Here is a 20,721-nt window from a genome sequence, read left to right on the forward strand (position 1 = left end):
TAGTTTATGCAAGCGTTTCATGTTGCATAGGTTTTTTTCTCCTCACCTGAATGGAAGATGCCTGTCTGTTATTCACTTACCAGGAAGAGCTCTAAGGAAAGGGGCAGGCCTTTGAGCAAACAAGTGTTTGCATAAATAGTCTGGAGTTTAATCACTCACTGGGGTTACCCAGATCTATACTTACAGAGAACAAACACACCAGAGGAACTGACAGGGGCACTGGGCAGCAGTGGTTGGGGGAAGAGGTCTTGGCTACAGAAGTGTATTGCCAGAAAGAGGAAGGGAGAAAGAAGAAAGAGACTCAGAGATAAGGAGAGTCGAATTGTCAGGGGAGGGAGGGAGGGAGGGAGGGAGGGAGGGAGGGAGAGAGAGAGAGAGAGAGAGAGAGAGAGAGAGAGAGAGAGAGAGAGAGAGAGAGAGAGAGAGAGAGAGAGAGAGAAGCCCTCTTGGGTGGAGGGTGTCATGAGGAAGAGTGAGAATGAGGGAGAGGGGGCTGGGCATAGTGGACAGCACTGGTGCCTGTAACCCTCAAGGGTGCACTACATAGTGAATTCTAGGTTAGCTTGGAGTATGGAGTGAGATCCTGCATCCAGAAACAAAAATAGAAAACCCAAACCAAAGCACGGAAAGGATAAGAAGGGAAAGGAAGGAGAACAGCTGAGAGACAGGACTGTCCTTGTGCCTGTTAGGATCTGAATTCCTTCATTTTCTGTATTTAGTAACTAACAGTTAAATTTCAGGGGTCTTGTGGTTTGGACCCCTGTTTAGCCACAGGTTTAAACTAGTTGAAGAGCATACTTGGTTTGGAGAGAAGGGAAGTGGGGAGGTTTGAGGAGGAAGTTTCAGCTCCCTTAGCCTTTTGATCCCAGAGAAATTATACATTTCTGTTATATAAAGACTACACAAAGGTTTTGTGCCGCTTTGTTTAATAAATAGAAAACATGGGGTGGGGATTCAGGTAGGTTTGCCTTGGGAAGGGGCTAGAATGCAATCAGATACAACATCCTCATGTTTATTGCGGCACATTATAGAAACCAGCTGGCTGCCCACCAGCAGAAGAATGGATACAGAAGTTGTGGTGCACATATATGTGTGTCTATACATATACAAACAGTATATGCCACAGCCATAAATTAGTCAGTCTTATGGACTGCATTCTTTGCAGGAAAAATGGATGAGACTAGAGGTCATATTGAGCAAAATAAGCCATATTCAGAAAGATAAATATCACGTTTTCCCTCATATTTGGAATACAGATGAAAAATAAGACATAAAAGAAAAAGTGAGACTAACAGCTGGGAGGGGAGCAATGGAAGGCAGGAGGAGGCCAAGGTTATAATGGGATGAATGTGACCGAAGCATCCGATGTACATGTACCAGAAAGTAATAATGAAGCCCATGATTTTACACCATCAATACAGACTAACTGAAATGGGGCCAGCCATGGGAACCCTGTCCACACAGGGCACTCCCATGCCTCCTGAAGATGACTTTGCTAGCATGGATTTATCCTTGTAGAAAGCACTTGGACTGTGAGAGGCCTCTGGGAATCCAACTGTCCTAGGTTCAGCCAGAGTTCTTGGCTTCACTCTCCAGGAAGATGCCCGAAGATGCCTTTCCTCTGACCCCTGTTGCCTCACTCCAGAAGCAAGCACGCATGTAAGAGGAACGCCATGGTTAAGTTCTTCTCAAGGAAGGTGCATCTGAGGGTCAGATCACTGAGAAAAGGACCCAATCAGTGGCCAGGTCTCTCTCCTCCTTCCTTCCTTCCTTCCTTCCTTCCTTCCTTCCTTCCTTCCTTCCTTCCTTCCTTCTCTCCTTCCTTCCTTCCTTCCTTCCTTCCTTCCTTCCTTCCTTCCTTCCTTCCTTCTCTCCTTCCTTCCTTCCTTCCTTCCTTCCTTCCTTCTCTCCTTCCTTCTCTCCTTCCTTCCTTCCTTCCTTCCTTCCTTCCTTCCTTCCTTCCTTCTCTCCTTCCTTCCTTCCTTCTCTCCTTCCTTCCTTCCTTCCTTCCTTCCTTCCTTCTCTCCTTTCTTCCTTCCTTCTTCCCTTCCTTCCTCCTTTCCTTCCTTCCTTCTTTCCTTTCTTCTACCCTTCCTCTTTCCTTCTTTGTAAATTATCCTTTTTGAAATATTGTATCCCAAGACTGCTCTCAAACCTGCAATCTTTCTACCACAGCAAGAAATCTCCCCCCTTCCCTGCCCCCCCCACAAAGCAAGCCCTTCTTAAGCTGGTTGTTGGCCCTTCTTCAGGATCACCCCAGTGTGGGAAACCTCATTCATGCTTACATTGCTGGTTTCCTGTGTGTGCCTGCCAAGGCCTTTCCCACGCTGAACACACTGAACTGCTGAGGCCTCTGTGGTCTCCTGTCATTCCCTTGGCTTCTTTGCAGAGCTCATTATCAGGGGTCCTCATGGTTCCCTCTACACATACCTTTCCTTAGTCTGTGAGCATCTCAAAATGACCTCTGACAACACATCCACTGCCTGTCCACTAGCCAGTGAGGACCTGCAGGCCAGCACTGTCTGCAGGTATGAGCTGGATCCAGCTTGTGAGAGACCCTAGGTGGAACAGCTATTCCCAGACATTTTCCCAGGGTTACTTCTATCTCCAATAGTCACAACTTGAGGAACTCAAAGGAAGAAACCAGAACACCACCCTGGATATTTTAGTTTCTTCTTGAGCCTTTGGAATCCTGACACATGTACTTCAGCTCCCTTCTGACACTGTGGCCTTAGCTGACCTGCTATCATGGATCCACAGGCTTTGTCCTGCACCATGACCTAATAGATGTGTCCCTCTTGTTTTCAGTTCTAAGTGTCTTTTGTATGCTACCTAACAGAGAGATGTCTCTATCTCTTGCCCAGAGTAGAACTCTACTGTATTGAGGCAACAACTGATCTCAAGAAAGGGAAGTCTAGCCTTCAGTTCCCAGGATCAATAATGATTGGTCTAAAGTTGTAATTGTTACTCCTGTCCCAGCCATCATGATGGTTGTTTGTAAAAATGATCTTCTCCTAAAAGCATCCCAACTGATTGCTGGCTTCCACTCCTTGCTTGAACATAAACACATGGCACAACAAGCTTTAAGAATGGTCAAGGTATGAACTAACCAGTACCCCGGAGCTCTTGACTCTAGCTGCATATGTATCAAAAGATGGCCTAGTCGGCCATCACTGGAAAGAGAGGCCCATTGGACTTGCAAACTTTATATGCCCAAGTACAGGGGAGCACCAGGGCCAAAAAGTGGGAATGGGTGGGTAGGGGAGTGGGGGGGAAGGGTATGGGGGACTTTTGGGATAGCATTGGAAATGTAATTGAGGAAAATACGTAATAAAAATATTAAAAAAAAAAAGAATGGTCAAGGAATCTCAATCAGGCAACACTTTTTATTTTTTATATAGTTAACCCTATTTATTTACAGGTTCTACTTCTGTAACTCAACCAACTACAGGTTGAAAAATATTTTAAAAATTCTTCTGTAGTGAACAAGCACAGATGCCTTTTTTTTTTCTTCCCATCATTCACATCATGGTCACTTTTAACACCAACTTGACACAATCTAGAATCACCTGAGAAGGTTGTCTGGGTGAGCATGGTGTGAGGAAGTTTATCTAGATTAATGGGAAGAGATGCCCACTGTAGGTGGCATCATTCCCTAGGCAGTTGATATTGGACTGTATAAAATGGAGAAACTGAACTTCACACTAGAATGCAGCATTCATTCACTGCTCTCTGCTCCTGACTGTAGATGCAATGCCACCAATTCTCTGAGGATTCTGCTGCTGTGACTTCTCTGCTAGTCTGTACTAGAACTGTGAGCTAAAACAAACCCATTGGTTCCCAAAGTTGCTTTCGTCATGTTATTTTATCCCAGCTGTGGGAAATTAAATTAAGACAATTCCATGAACAATGTAGTGTAGTGGTTCTCAACCTTCCTAATGCTGTGACCTTTTAATACAATTCCTCATGTAGTGGTGACCCCCAACCATAAAATTATTTTTTGTCACTATTTCATAACTGCAATTTTGCTATTGTTATGAATCATGATATAAATATCTGATATGCAGGATGGTCTTAGGCAACCCCTGTGAAAGGGTCCTTTGACCTCTCCCCAAAGGGGTTGAGACTCACATGTTGCGAACTGTTGATCCAATGTAACGATATGTAATACATGAGAACGCCTCAACTCTGCTATTTAAACAGCATTTACATTACATTGATTATTAATGATCTGGAGGTGTCTTAAAGCATACGGAAGAAAGTGTGTAAATACCATTACAGTTTACATACAGACTTGAACAACCATAGATTCTGGTATCATCTGTAGTCCTGAAACCAATTCTTCACAAATCCTGAGAGACCACTGCATTTGTATTTGGCAATACAAATTCATTTTCAAAATCAACACAGTTGCAATAAGCTTCCTTCTGAAGATAGAAAGTGAGCTAATCACCTGCCTTAACATCTCTAGGAGCTGCTGGACTATGTTGCAACAGTGAAATTCAGCTTGGAAGGTGTCACCAGACCCCTGCTGCAGCCTCACTGTGTAGGCTGAAGAGTTTGGCTTTAAAGGGACAGATCAGTTCCTGCCCACGCCCTTCCAGATAAGGCAGTGCTTGGTAGGTAGGAAAACAGGAGAAGCAAACAGTGAGAAGCATTTTCAAGTTCAATATATTTTGCATCTCCTAACATGAGGAACTGAAATCCCTGGAATTGCCCAAGCAGCAAAGGGCCAGTAGTGCAGAGTTTAATTTCCCAGTCTCACTCATATGAGAAATTCTCTCTGTCAGCCCATGCATGCAATAACAGTGATTACACAACAGGCTGGCACTCAGAATGATGGGACTGAGTGCCCTGGGAGCCCTTAGCTCAGGTCTTTGGAAGCAAACACTGAGAGATTTTTAACTCTACCATCCCCCAGGGCTAGCACCAAGTTGCACACCACTTGTGATGTACATCTGTGGCCCTCCTGGCTCTGTCCACACTCCTCATTCCATGTACAGGACTGTTGGTGCTCAGGATGTAGGCACTGAGGGCCTGCTTCTTTATAGAATCTCTATCCTAGCATTGGTTTCCCTAACATCACAAGGAGAGAGAGAGAGAGAGAGAGAGAGAGAGAGAGAGAGAGAGAGAGAGAGAGAGAGAGAGAGAGAGAGAGAGAACACTTTTGTGGTTGAATAGTAATGGCACCTATAGGCTCACATATTTGAATGTTTGGTCATTAAGGAGTGTTTACTACTTAAGAAGGACTAGGAGGTGTGACCTTGTTGGAGGAAGTATGTCACTGGGGTTGGGCTTTGGAGTTTCTGAAGCTCAAGCCAGACCCAATGGTTCTCTCTGCATTCATCTCTCCCTGATGTGGTTCTCATGTAGTGCAGTTTACTGCAGTTCTATGAGATAGCACAAGTGAGTGCTTCCCCAAGGTGTCAGGTCCTTACCCTGAGATGACCCTTCTCAGCAGTGGTGGACAGTGGCTGAGGTCGGCAGTGACCCTGATGTGCCACACTTGAGGGCAGCATCCCTGGCAGACGTGGGGACCTGGGGTACTCCTAGTCATGCTGACCCCTTTTAGGCTTTTGATCACTATTACTTTAAAAACATTATTTTTTTTATGCATCAGTATGAAGAGCTAGGTTCTTTTAAAAATAGACTGTATGTGCTTTGTCATAATCTGAATTTTTAATAACTGGGTTTCTAAGAAGTTCACAAGCTGACTTTTAAAGAAAATAGATAATTCTTACAGGAAGTCAACAACTTATCTCTACACACTGGCATAGCTCCTTATCACTGAGGTAGGTCCTTGTTCCCCCCCAAGTTTTAGAAGCCAGGGAGTTGCTCTTGTACAGAGGCACAGGTTTTATTCTAACCCTTTTTGGGAATGTTTTCTGAAAGTGAAGCCACAGGAATTCTCTGTCTCTTTTCATAGCTTATTGCTAACTCAAAGCAACTCCGTGGAAGTTTCTAGCTACAGAGTCACTCCTATTTCTAAGAAGTTTTTCATTTTCTTCTACTTATGCAGATCAAACATTTGGAAAAAAAAAAAAAGCTGTAACAAGAAGGCACAGGACACCGAATTTCTATTTCCATTTCAAACACATCAGACTTGCTCAGAACTCATTTCAAGAATCCGGGTTTGGACAGTCGGTCAAAATGCAAATGTTTAATTGAATTAACACCTTCTGTCTCAGTCAACATGGACTCTCGGAGTCATGGGATTCTTCTAGGGTATCAGCAGCACTTTAACGGATAACCAACTGCGCTGTGCTTGGATCCTGACTCCTAAGATGTCACTGAGACTTGGAATATTGAACTTGGTGTGCTCCTGCTACAGCTCAGGCCTAGAATGTTCTCCCAAAAGCCCACGTGTTGAAGGCTTGGGCCCCAGTTTGGTGTTAATGGGCACTGGTGTAAGCCTGAAGAGGCATGCCCAGTGCAAGGTCATCAGTAGGCATGCGACTGTGAAGAAGACAGTGGGGCCCCTCTTCCTGTTGCTTTCTGGCCATGGGGTGAATGGTTTGATTTTGTCAAACATTCCCTCTTACCATGATGTGTTAGCAGAACAAGGACCGAAACCTTCCAAGGTGGGAGTAAAATGAATTTTTTTCTTTTTATAAGTTGATTATTTATGTCACTTTGTTATAGTAATGGAAAGTTGACTGACACAGATATGAAAAAGATCAGTCAAAACTACAACCATGATCCAGCAATGGCTGACTGGAGAAAGACACAGAAAATTTACAACATCCAACCTCTACAATAAGGATGTCTAGATATGAAGATATGAATCCCGTAGACCCAGTCCAAGGGAAAAACTTGGTAAAAAGGTCATTTAATGTCGAGAGATGAATCCTGGTTGTTTCAGGGTGTCATGAGATTTTTCTCCTTTTCTAAGTCAGACTTACTTATTTGTATGTGTTTATCTATTTGACATGCACAGGCGTGCCAGTATGCTTGTGGAGGTCATAGGACAACTTGTGGGAGTGAGTTCTCTCCTTTGATCAGATGCGCTCCAGAGATTAAGTGCAGGCTGCTGGCCACGGCAGCAACTGCCTTTGCCTGCTGAGCCATTTTGCTGTCTCTGTTCCTTTTCTAAACCTCAACTCCAGCCTGCAATGCCTTTAGTGCTGCATCAGAAAAGGGCACAAGTTCGAAGGAGGAAAAGAGATACTCACCAAGAAACTTTTTCATCGTAAATGAACTGTGAAAAAAAAATAAGAAAGGGGGTTAGCGGATCATGCGCACATGTGCACAGATGACATTTTAACATGGAGTACTGTCAGTGCTCACTGCTGGCATGTTGGCACTCAGGGCTGCGCTGGCATGTCAGGCACCTTGGGGGCAAACTCGTTCTGTCATCTTGGGCTACTGATAGTGAAAGGACAAGCTATGCAAAGATTGTTGTGGGGAGAAGCACTAGGTGATCCAGGCTGTTCTTCCATTTCTGTCTCCGGATAGAGGGACTGGGAGGGAAGACTGCTTTATGAAACAAGACAAGTCGTGGGTTTTAGGTCCAGAAGGGGAGGTGGCAACTTGGCAGGTCCTCTGGAATGAGCATCTCTTAGTTGCCACTAATGACATTTCTGCACTTCTCAGTTCAGTGTGTCACCCACTCACAGATCCGATGTAAGGACCTTCCACGCTCAGTGTTGTCCTTTTTACTGACTCCTTTTGTTAAATCACAACCAAAAGAAGGGGGATCAGCGCCCCTCTGCACCTCACACAGAAAGTGACCCGGAGTCAAGTGTATACAATGGAATGAGTTTGCAGATCCTGGGCACTGTTGGCTGCCCATGCCCTGTGCCTTCTGTTAAGGAAGGGGGCTCGGGAAAGTCAGAAGCAGTGAAGGGAACAAGTAAGAAACGAGATTTTGTTCCTATCTGTTGGGATCATCACCAGTTAACCTCCAGCCCAATACCATCCCACTCGGGAAAACAAAAGAAAACAAGACAAAATACAGGAAAACTGGTAAAGTCTTTCAGTTTATATAGGGAAACCAAATTGTGTCAAGCAGGAATAATTTGGGGGGGGGTCGTTCAACCCATTGTGGAATTGATTTCAGGACTCAGGCTGACCCTTATTTTGACTCTCTTTTCTTGACATGGTCATCTGCTCACATGACTCACGGGACCTAAGGATGTACCTGCTGTGGAGGCGGGAAGCCATGGAAACGGTTACACAGCTTCTCTGAGCACGATGATGCTCTTTGAGGAGCACTCCTATGGAGGCAGAGGCCCCTGGTGACGCTAAGGCAGAGGCTACAGTGCCACATGAGATGATAAGGTGAGATGGTAAATGAAGCCAACAGATGTGGGCACTGCCTTGGTCTCCAGAGATTCTAATCATCTCCAGTTGTGCTGGGACACAAAGACATCTCAAAGACGCACCAGAAGCTCTTCCTGCGAGTTTAAAGGTCTGGGAGGCAGGATCCATGCTTACTTGTAACTGATTCTTTCTAACAAGCTGTCTTTTGCTTCATGTTTTTGTTACTGTGTCTCGGCCTCCAAGTTCAACAAGTTGACATTTGGATGAAAATGCCAAGTCAGAAGGGGAAGAGCTCTAGAGGCATCAAGAAGACATTCCTGGGATCTGGGCTGGATGTGTACAGTCCAGCCCCCTCCCCTTGGGCTGGGTGGTATGGAGTCCAGCCCCCCCAAATGATTCATGGTTGTTTTACATAATTGCTAGCATTAACAAATTGTTATCAGGAAATAATGGAACGGAACCGATTATTTAAGATGGAAAACATTTTTATTAACTACTTAATTTAATATTAGTCGCAGCCATGGGGATGGATCAATTACTTCATAGTCGCTCAAGAGAATATGAGACGCTAGGAGAGTTTAATTGACCAGGTCGATTTAATTCTCTTCCATCTGAGAAGGCAGGCAAGCAATGCCATATAGGAATGTCGCTTTTAGGGAGCCTGTAATCTGAATGAGACTGTACATAGATGGGGGTGCAGATCCTACAAAAGGAGTCATTGGGAGTCAACCAGCCTTAGTAGAGAGGCACAGGCATCCTTTGTATGCTTTCTAGGAACAGCTGTGGGCTGGTTAACTATTGATTATTTAAAGAAAAAATAATAATAGGTTGTACAAAGCTCTTCACTGTGGCTTGGATGTAAAACTTCCCCCACAGATGCATATTATTCAACACTTGGTCCCCCACTGGCACTTTGAGAGGGCAGTAAATTGAGCCTGTAAACAGAAAATAGAGGTGGAAACAGGCTTATCCCTTGTGGGAAAGGGCGGGGGTGGGGGTGGGGGTGGGGGTGGGGATTTATGGTTCGTTCCAGAGTCCAGTAGGTACAGGGCTGGTAGGTGGGGGAGGCAGGGTGGCGTGGTCATCTCTTCTTGGAAGACTGGAAATAAGGAAATAAGCATGGATGGCGAAATGTTCCTTCAGTAGGATTGCGGTGACATCCGAATGGAGTGGAAAGTTAAAATGATAGACAGGTATCATTTTGCTTTTGCTTGAGACTGCTGTGGAAGATAGCTTTGGTATTCTTTACAGATATTATTTAATTTCATTCTCTTGGGAGAGGGAGTGCAAATATCTCTGTTTTTGTGCTCTGGCTGCAAGAGGGAACACCCTCTTCCTGCCTGCCCCCATGTTGATGCTATAGGAAACCTGAAAAAAATCTCTGAAAAAATCTCTCCTCAGTTCCATGTTCTTACCACTAGGTGGTGCTCACATCCCAGCCCTCCACCCTGGTTTAGGCAGTGAAGTTAAAATGAAGTGGTTCAAGCCTGATTTTCAAGGCTCTGGTAAACCTCTGGGAAGGAGCTGAAGTACCTCAAGGCAGACAGCTCACTGAAGCGCCTACAGCCAGCCAAATAGTTGCATGTGGCAACTGGGTGGTGGTTACTCCTCGAAGTTCACTACAGGGGGATAAATCATCTACGTCAACACTTCGTCTCCTCATGAGTTGCAACCAAGTGATGTCCTTCTGTAGCATTTTGAAGTCACCCAACCTTTTCCCAAGTGAAATCAAGCCTTGGGTATTCTCTGTGGCATGTGTGTTTGAAGCCAGGCACTGAGATATCTCACAGTCCTGAGATCCACTGTTGCTGAGAGCGAGGCCTCAGATTTGCTGAGGAAATGCTATCCTAGGGTCCTGGCCTCTGACCTACATGTGACTCATCCAAAGCTATACTTGGCTTAGCTCTTAGGTTTCCACATACTGTGCAGCTGGGCTAAATGTGAACAAACAGAAATGAATTTGACACAAAAAGTGCTCTTCCCCCCTGTGATGGTTTGTATATCCTTGGACCAGGGAGTGGCACCATCTGGAGGTGTGGCCTTGTTGGAATAGGTGTGACCTGGTTGGAATGTGTCACTGTGGGTGTGGGTATAAGATCCTCACCCTAGTTGCCTAGAAGTCAGTCTTCCACTAGCAGCCTTTGGATGAAGACATAGAACTCTCAGCTCCTCCTGTGCCATGCCTGCTTGGATACAGCCATGCTCTCACCTTGATGATAATGGACTGAACCTCTGAACCTGTAAGCCAGCCCCAATTAAATGTTTTTTATAAGACTTGCCTTGGTCATTGGTGTCTGTTCACAGCAGTAAAACCCTAACTAAGACCCCCTCCCCCCGGCCAGGCTTCTGAGAAGTGGTTGGGTACCATGGAAACGGGCTTGTCAGTCCTGGTGTCTGCTCTAGAAATCTTCCCAACAAGTCGGGCTGACTTCAGGCAGGTGGATCCTTGAATGTCAGACGATCTCGGGCAACGGCCAAGGGAATGGCTCTCTCAAGATGGAGAAACATGGCAAAGGCAAGTCAGGATGGCTTAGCTGTAATCAGGAGAAGAGGGCGCATGCTAATTGCCTCTGTTTCCCTACAACAGTCCCTGTGTTTGAATCCGATGAAGCTATAACCACAAAATGGGGATGGCTGCATCACTCACTGTGATTTCATAATCTGTATCGTGATCACCAGCACTGCTAGAATTTTAAGCAGTGAAAGTGACGGGGAAATCAAGAGCATCATTTTCTTTCAAGAGGCCAAAGTTTGAAAAATCTTCCTTTCCTAACTACAAAATGAAGCTAGACACCCCCACAGATCCTTCTCTTTCACCAGCATGGGGAGCCCCTTAGCTGCTCCACATTTAGAACACCCACTTCTTCAGGTCTCAGATCAGGCAGTGTGAGTGGCTTAGTTAAGGGGAGGAGCCCAGTGGGTCATACTAAAAAGCTGGCTGGTGTGTGCCCCACTGTGGCTGATGCTTTAAGGATAACGGGACACTGTACAATGATTGGCATTAGTGGCTGCATGAGGGAAGACTAGAAATTAAGAGCTTGCAAAATACTGACTATCTCATATAACCTTTTAAGAAGCTGCTACCAGGAAGAAAAGGAGTTGGGAGCTGAATATATAGAATACAGGGGACAGGGCATTTAAAGGTTGATAAAGGGCTGGAAGCTGGGCAGCACAAAAACAAATGCAGTCCCAAACTACGGATTTCAAGTCATTTTCCTTGTAAAAGCTGGCTGGCGACTTATTAACAAGCTAGCTTCCACAGGTCAGTTGAATAAGTCCCTCCCTGTTGAAATACAAAGATGACCCCCCAGTCTCCCAGCATCCTTAGAGTCATATAGTTGCTTCCACACATCCACAACAGGGGCTGCAAAATCAGTTAAGCATTGTGTGACCACAGTCAATCTATTTCCAGAATTTAAAATTTCACCACAGTCATTCCTCTGGGAGGCTTCTAGCTATCATCCTTTATTCCCTCTTGGCCAGAAGGAGAGCTAAATTAAATGGCAGTATAATTGGAGCTAGGGAATGAAGAGAGATCAGTTAATTTCCAGTGAAAAATGGAATTAAGAAGGAGAGGTGACTGGCTACAGAGAAGGCCATCTGGAAGGTCAAGGACAATGCTCACCATGGCCATCAAGATTACTTTTCTACCACATGAGGAACAGGACAAGACCATTTCCAGAGTATGTAAGATTATTTGCCATGGTGAATAGCTTAAATTGTTAACACAACTTAGAATCACTTGGAAAGGATCTTGATAAAGAACTGTCTACATTGGGTAGGCTTCTGGGCATGTCTGTGGGGACTGTCTTAAGTTAATTGGTATGGGAAGATGAAGTCCAGTGTGAGCGACAACATCCCCTAGGCAAAGAGTTTTGAATTGTGTAGGGGTAGAGGAATTGAGCTGAGCACGAGCAAGGGGTTATCTATGCATTCGTTTCTCTCTGCACTTGACTGTGGCTATGACACAGCTTGTCATTTAAAGAACCTCCATTGACTTTGTCCCAATGATGGACCTGTTAGCCAAAGAAAATCTCTACTTTTCCTATACTGCTTTGTTATCAGTGTTATTCTTCTTCACAAGGCTCCAGGAAAGTACCTTCCAAGGGTCATGTGGTGTTTAAAAACTTGGTGTTTAGGCTGGCATTATTAGAAGGCTAGTGAAATCTTTATGGAGTGGGATCAAAGATGTCTTTAGGCCAGTGGGGCTTCTCTTTGAAGGTGACAGTGGGATATCTCTTTGTTCCTCTTCTTTTTCTTGTCTGGCTTAGGAGGTGAGCACTTTGTCCCACCATATACACTGGTCATAATGGGCCCAAAACAACAGGGTTATTTGAATTTAAAGTTCGGCTTCTGGGTCCATGAGCTAAACAAACCTTTCTCTTTATGATTGCCTATTCTATCATGGCAACCACAAGGTGACTAAGACAGTCACTGGTCATCTCTGGCAAATGTGTGTCAGCTTAGTTATTTTCTCACCTCCATGCGATCTCCCCACCAAGGGGTTCTGCAAAGAGCTCCCCCAGTGATAGGAATGCAAACATTAGCTTGAACTAGCTTCTTTGCTGTGCCTGCACAGAGAGTGGCCCGAGGACTGTGCCAACTGGGATCAAGGGCTTCCTTGGTCTATCATCTACAGACAGACTATACTTTGAATTGGATTTCTGTAGCAGCCCAAGTTATGGGGGAGCTATTCCACAGACCTTTCCATCTCCCATGGAGGCTCTGTCCTCTTCATGTTCCCAGTTCCTGACTACAACTGAGATGAAGGGTGAAAATAAAGTATTTCCTTTTGGGCAGCTGTTAGCCTGATGATGTGATGGATCATTTGCATTTATGTAAATTTCGTGATTATGTAAATCACAGCAACATTCTAATGCAAGAAACTTGACAGGCTGGATGGAATTTTGGAAAAAGGGCAGGACCGTGAGGCCAGCTATGCCCATGGACCAAGTGCTCCCGGGAGTCAGGGTGTGGAGAGGCCGGGGAAGGTTGTGCTGATCTGTGGACAGCTGTGGCATATGTGAGCAGACACACAATGGGGCACTGCAAAGAGCACAGAATATTCTTAGGACTTAAGAGTGGCATCTCTCTTGCATTCAGGTGCTGTCTAGCTTTTCTATGGCCCAACATTTCAATATAGAAGGTATATGAGGCTAATGGGATTCTCTCTTCCTAAGGGGAGGGCATTGAGAAGAACATACTGCGTGGTTTTGAAAGAATGATTGGTTTAGACAACGATATATCATTATTGTCTTTCTTCTTTAAACGGACTAATCATAAAACAGTACAGAGGAAAATTTAGATGGAGCCTAAGTACCAAAGCTAAATGATTTGGGGTCTATAATTAACTATCTTTATTTTGGGGGATTGTGTGTGGAATGCATGTTCCTGTCTCCCATATTTTTGCTTTTTCCCCCTGTCCGTGTCCCATCTTCAACTGCTGCATTTCAACGGCTTTAGATTCTAAGCAATACATGAAGCCATTAGCATTTTCCTGGCTGGGTTCATCACCCTCTGTTCTTTAGCACCAAGCAGTATCTCTAGAGGATATGTCTTGGCTACTCCCTGGATCTCTAGGCCACCTGGTTTGTCCTTGGGGCTTGGTTGTGTGAGTCTTAAGGGGCTCTTGATGAGAGGATATATAGGAATGACATCTGGTCTCACTTAATCCAGACTTGCCCTGTGAGTGAATGGGCTTTCCTTGTACAACCTTGGGGGATCAGCAGTTACTCTTGCCAAACATTTCAGAACTTAAAAAAAAAAAAGAAAAAAAAAGCTAGTTAAATTAAATTGTTTGGGAAGCTTGGTGATTATTTTGTGGGCTGTGGAAAGAGCTTTTGAACAGAGGTATTTTAAGTGGCCATGGCCATCCCGGTAGGCAGCTTCATATTACTTAAGGAAAATGGGCAGAAAATTTTTTTTATTACTATAGCTGGGTTCACAAAATAGAGGACTAAGAGAGAAAAAAAGTACTGACAAAAAGCTCCAGAGAGTTTGTGAGTTTCAGTCTAAGGCTAGGGTGTGGGGTAGACATAAGGGTGCTGTAGAAGCCATGTTGCTAACTTCTGCCCTGCTGGACTGAGCATGTATCTTTCCTCACCTGGTCTCATGAGAGAATGATCCCAGATGGCAGGGTTAGGGAGATGGCTCAGGGGTAATGAACTTGCTGCTCGAGCGTAAGGACCTGGGTTCGGATCCTCAGCACCCAAGTAAAAGCTAGAGCCCAAGTCTGTGGGTAGAGCCAAGTAAATCCTGAGCTCCCTGACCAGCCAGTCTAGCCAAAACAGGAAACACCCTGTTCAGTGAGAGAACCTGTCTCAAAAAATAAGAGAAAACTGATTGAGGAAGACATCCCAATATCAGACTTTTGTGTATACACACACACACACACACAACATACACTCACACACATATACACATAAATAAACACAAGCGCACACACACACATATGGAATACACACATATAGTCATACACACAGACATATAGACAGATATGATGAGAATATCACCTAAGCTCACTAACAGAAGTTAGAATTGTAGACAAACTAAGGTTGTACAAATTATGATCTTGTTTTTTTCAGAATTCAGAACTGACTTTGAAAATACCCATGGCTATGGCAGAGAGCAGCAGTATCCCAAATGGTTTCCGTCCACAGTTACAAGTTACACTTTTCAAAATCCAGGGCCTATAGTGAACGATGATGTAGACTGCAATGCCATTTCCTGGGTTCCACTCCAGAACCCAAAGAATGGAAATCTAGGGCTTCTGCATTTTAGATAAGAGTGCCAATTATTTCAGATGTTCACCAAAAATGGGGAATATCACTTGCAATAAAGCAATATTCAGCCCAGAAGATTCCCATCTTATCTGTTTCACTTCTTCTTAACAATAGACAAATGCAATTTCCCTAGAAGTCACACAAAAACCCCACTTTGACAATCCATCGGTAAATATACAGCCTAAGTCTCCAGCTGATGGCAAAGAGTAATTTGATGCTGCAGTTTGTCACTTGCTGAAGGAAACACAGGGCTGCCCCAGCAGCCAGCATGTTCAGCTGTCTCAGCTTTGTGATTTATATGCCACAGCTTCAGGGCAGATGGTTGCTTGGCCCAAAGACCAAGTTCAGGAGGGTGTGTCACCTGTGACTCAGAGAAGCCAGGAATCTTCATTTCTTCGCACACCATTAGCAGCAATTACACCTGCTTTATCTTGGATAGGTCTGGATAAGTTGGACTGAAGACAAATTCTTCCACACACTGTCCTGGAGGCATCTACGCTGAAAGCTGACACTAGCAAGACTGCTCTAAGGAGTGGGTCTGGCCCAGCCTGTGCCTTGGGAGACCTCAACTGTCTCCGTTTCATGTCTTTGGCTTGTGTTTGTGAGCCTAGTCATCTCTCTGAACTTCAGCACGATGGACAGTTGCATTTGTTTATGGTTGGCATCTCCCATTCGTACATGTCTCTTCAAAAAACCAATGATATAGTTTTCTAAAGGCATGAGAAAATACCCTCAAAAAGGCAGAATAGTGGAGTGCACATGGGCAATGTGTGTGGGTTCCCTGCAGGACAAAGCTGACCAGAAGCCGTGTTTGCAAAGTCTGGGGTGGCATTAAAAGAGTCTTCTTGGCTTGAAAGTGACTAGTCCTTTCCTAAAGAAAACATCTGAGAATAAGCGTGGAGTTCATGTGTGTCTTGAAGTCTATTGCTGTGACTCTAATGGTGAACACAACAGCTCCTGATGTGGGTCTGGCTTCTGCCAGAAATTCCTGTTTTAGCTCTAGAGTTCAGAGGACACACGAGAATATATGTAGCTTAATTTCAAGGACAGACCTTATGATAGTCTCCAACCCCAAACAACCTACAGGAATGTGCTTTGAGAAGCGGGTCATCTAGTTCAGATACATAGATAAGAAAATGAAAACCCAGAGAGGGATTTCTCTAAGGACAATGACTCTAGTAAGAAGATGTAACAGTCATGGTCTTCTGGTCTAAGGTCAGTGCCTCTAACAGTCATGGTCTTCTGGACACTCAGAACCAATAGATATATACACATCATATGTGTATATTATATTAATTATGAAGTATTGGCTCACATCTGCCATCTAAAAGCTGATAGTATAATTGTGGAGCAAGCCCAAAGACATGATAAGCAAGGAGTCGATGGGCCATTTTCCTTTTTGAGATAGAAGGTCCAAGAACTGAGAGTACTAATGTCACTAATGCACTAAGGGCATAGGAAGACGGATGACTCTGCTGGAGCCGGAAGAGTGAATTCACTATCCTCTGCCATGTTCCATGTAGGTGCTTGAGGGGTTGGCTGACACCCACTCACTTTGGTGAGAGTGCTCTTCTGTTTTCATTCTATTGGTGTAAATGTTCTGTCTGAACAGAGTCTATTATGGCTTGAACCTGAACTATCCTACATGCTTTGATTATTTGTTCTCTATATGGTTCAGGAAGCCAGGCAAAGCTGGTGGAAATATGACACCAGGGCCAGGTCTTGGAGGGTAACAGCCTGGCCACTTGCTCCAGTCTCATTCTCTGTGTCCGAACTCATCATGATGTTGACATCTGCTTCCACCTCCATGGTCATCCCTCCTTCCTCACCATGCTGCCCTGAAACCCTCTGAAACTTTGAGCCAAAACAAATCTTTCCTCTTTTAAGTGGTGTCAGTCAGGTGTTGTGACAATGACACAGAAATAACCAGTACACAGAAACACCCAGAAATAATGTACCACTGACTACCCCAGCCAAGTTGACATAAAGAATGAACTGTCATTGGAGGAGACTGGCATTAGGAGTCATATCTCCTGATTCTTATTTGTTTCCCCTATTTGTAACTACCTACACTTCCCTGATTCTGCTCGCTGAGCCAAGGAGTTTGGTTATTTCTGGATGGGGAAACAAGGGAAGAACATTCTAGGGGTTTCTTGGTGGAGACTTGAATGGCTCTGAAGATTTACCTGGGATAGAAAGGGGAGTGTAGTACCTGACAGAAGTCCTTCCATGTTGTAACCTGACTCACCAAAGACTGCAGCACAGCTGATATATCCATTTAGATTAGGACTGAAGCCCCAAGTGAAGTGGGGACATTTTTATGAGGTAGAATCTACAGGAAAATTAGGTCAAAAGAGTCTAGGGGGGTTGGAGGAAAAGGGTGACTTAAGGTCGTGTCCAGGCCAGGTAGTCAGGATAGAAAGAAAAACTATCTCCGCACAGAGACATGAACTTGCTCATTAGTCACTATGTCCTTGGGTGAAACGCCACGCTGACGAGCCCTACCCTGTTTTGTGTGGTATCCAGGCAAGACAGAACTAAAATGGTAAAAGAAACTTACCACAATGAGTGCGACCACAGACAGCGTGTAGTAGATGGAGTCCCTCAGCAGGCACCAGGAGGAAAGAGCCACCACCTAAAGGACAAGGGGGACAAATAGGACACAGGCTGTCAGACTGCTCAAACAAGACAGTGTGATGCTTGCCAGCACTTGTCCTGCATGGAGACCCAGATAGAAGAGAAAGGCTGCCTTTCCCCTTTTGACTTCAGTAGAGTCATCTGCATCCGTTGGCCATCAATAAACCAGAGACAGAGACTCATGTATATCTGCTGCCTGGCCCTGATCCATCTGCCTATCAGCTGGGGTCTATGGGAAGGTTTTAGATGTATTAGACTGGATCTTCTTGAAGCAGACACAGCAGGTGGACTGACAGGAAATGACTAGTTACAAAAAATGGGTGGGCTCAAGGGACTTGTACCACTGTGATTGAGGTCTGACCTCTGGAAAGAAGAGAAGGAAAGCTGGGGTCTCAGGCTGATGAGTGGTTCTGGAACTGTGTGGCCAAGGACAAGGTGGGGTCCCAGACAAAGATGCTCACTACAGGAGTCTTACACCTTTTATGAAAGGAATGACAGGTTTGAACTTCAGCTCTAGTCAGCACAGGATGGGCACCTGGACTGGGCAGCTGCTACCCTTCAGAAGGCAGATAGGCCCCTGTAGACCCTCCAGCGTCTCTTGTCTCATATCTATCATGTGACTAGACCTGTTAGTAATTGACCAAACTTAATCAGAATTAAAACATAAATGGGTTTGCCTAGCAATTTGGAAGGAATATTACTTTAGCATTTGGTCCGTGCCACCTTAAAAAGACGTTGGCATTGCTGAGACTGGGGGAGGGGGACACAACTAAGCCAGGGCTACAGAAGGAGGAGGAGTCTTGCTGAAATGACAGCTGGAAAGCCAGCACTGAACATCACAGGCAAGACGTAACTAAAATGGTAAAAGCAACTCACCACAATGAAATCCTCCAAAAAAAAAGTGTCTTTTTAGGGGATACCTAGCGCTACCTTGGCAGACTTATACAGAGAAATATGGAAAAGCCCACAGAACCATGGCAGCAGGTGGGTAGAGTCTCCCCTTCTCTGGCAGAGTGTCACTTAACTCATGGTCACAGGACATTTGTTTGGCTGCTTTTACTCTTGGACTAGTAAGCAAAAACAGACACCACCAATGTGAACACTCCCAGGTAGACCAGTGACAGGCCTGTGATACCCCAGCACACCCGAAAAAGGGATCCCCAAAGGGAGGTGCGCTCTCATATCTCTGCTGACCCTGACTGCTTGGGTTAGTGACAAAGACCAGGCAAAATCAAGTGAGGGAAGGAAGGCCTTTTATGTTCAAGTAATACAAAAGCTAGGGCAACCTTTTCCCATGAGTTCACTCTTGCACTTGGTATACTGACATGTAGCTATTTCCATAGATAATTTTCCTCATTAGGTTTTGTATTGGCTGATTTAAGTTAATGATGACAGAGTTGTCCAGAAAAGACTCACTCCGTGGCAATTGCTGCAGAACAATTCCAGAGTTTTCGTTACTCTTTCATCAATTTCCCTGAGACCGTGGCTTCTTAAAAGCTCTGCTCATCACTCAGCATGGACAGAATAGGATAAATTGAACTAAACTGTTCATTTGTCAGGGGGTTGCAAAAGGTCTTGGGTATTTATTCAGTTTATTATAATCGGGCAAACGAATTTACAGTTTAAGACAAATATCAGTTCTGAACCTCTCTTAGTGAACTGCTTGGGCTTTGAGATGGCGTATTGAACTTGTGCCTCAGCCTCTGCTCTTTCTTATTATACTGTGACCATCTGACAATACAGATATTTTTTTTAAAACAAGACATAAACCCACAAATAAAAAACTAGAGATGAGCTGAGCAATACAACTTTGGAATCTGGGAAGCAGAGGAATAATCACTCATCTGGCTTTGTAGAAAATTCAGAAGTCAGGCTGCAGATGGATCTTGAAATAAGACAACTAAGAGACTATTTAAGAATGCCATTCCCAGAATTCCTCTCTCACTTTGACAGGCTAGCCATGGTCTATCCGTCATCTTAGCAAAAACTAAGAGCAGTAGCACCCGAGCAGCAGCAGCAGCAGCAGCAGCAGCAGCAGCAGCAGCAGCAGCAGCAGCAGCAGCAGCAGCTCAGGAAACAGAGTCACAGAGGGAGGAGGTGACCAAGCACATGGACAACTCCTACAAGTTAAGGACTTCATCTTCAAAGTCAAAAGACCCTCAAGCATGTAACACAACAGTCAATGACAAAACAAAAATATAATCCAAATTGTTCACTTAGCTTAACTCTACAAACACATGGCCACAAAATTTCACAACAGTCAGCCTAGAACACACCTTAGAATTGAGACAGAGATAGCTGAAGGAGGAAATGGGGGGAGTGACAGAGGGAGGAAGAATGGGAGGACTGAAAGGGGGAGGAGGAGGAGGAAGAGGGAGGAGGGCTGGAGAGGGGGAGGAAGACAGAAAAGGAGAGGATATGTAGGCAGATGGATACAAATGATCAGAATCAGATTGACACCTAATTTCTCAACAAAGACACCAGAAACCAGAAGGAAATGCATGTCTTCAAAATTAGAAAGAGAAATTATTTTACCTGAAAGTTGGTTTGTGCAACCAACTTATTAGTTAAAAGTGAGAAAAGAATAAGTGTCAAGTTTAGTTCCCTTAAAAATTTGTCCCTGATGCTTCATTACTAACCAGACATTACCGGAGGGCACACTTCTTCAAAATAAGACTTACACAGAGAACGCATTACAAAACATCATGAACTTAGCAACTAGACTCTGGAATAATAAGTGAAGGATATTTCTAGAATGATGGCAATGGAAAACCATCACAGGAAGATAAAATAAAAAAAAAATGTTTGCTGCAAGTTTAGAAGGTGCTTAGCCAAACTGCAGCAGATCAGAAGACCCCAGAAGGGAAAAAGACAGCATACTGATAATTTGGAACTTATATTAAAAAACAGGTTTAAGAGTTCTAGGAACAGAAGATAGAAAACTAAGCAAGAGAGCACAACCAAAATCAGGGCCATTGTAGCTGAGTGTGGCAGCACACATGTGTAATCCCTGCACTTGGGAAGCTAAGGCTGGAGAACT

At 44.5% G+C, this 20,721-nt stretch overlaps 1 protein-coding gene across 1 annotated transcript in view; it reads right to left on the reverse strand.

Moving 5' to 3' along the window:
* Positions 1-20,721, reverse strand: part of Slc24a3 (solute carrier family 24 member 3) — a 476,343-nt gene that overhangs the window by 52,206 nt on the left and 403,416 nt on the right. The window contains exons 7-8 of the mRNA XM_085833625.1: positions 17,605-17,679; positions 7,173-7,198 (exon numbers count right to left, since the gene is read on the reverse strand). Of these exons, the coding sequence (XP_085689751.1) occupies positions 7,173-7,198; positions 17,605-17,679 (101 nt within the window). The remainder of the gene's footprint in view (positions 1-7,172; positions 7,199-17,604; positions 17,680-20,721) is intronic.

Source organism: Mus caroli, unplaced genomic scaffold (genome assembly GCF_978045245.1).
Source record: "Mus caroli unplaced genomic scaffold, Mus_caroli_1 scaffold_2, whole genome shotgun sequence".
Taxonomy (NCBI): Eukaryota; Metazoa; Chordata; class Mammalia; order Rodentia; family Muridae; genus Mus; species Mus caroli.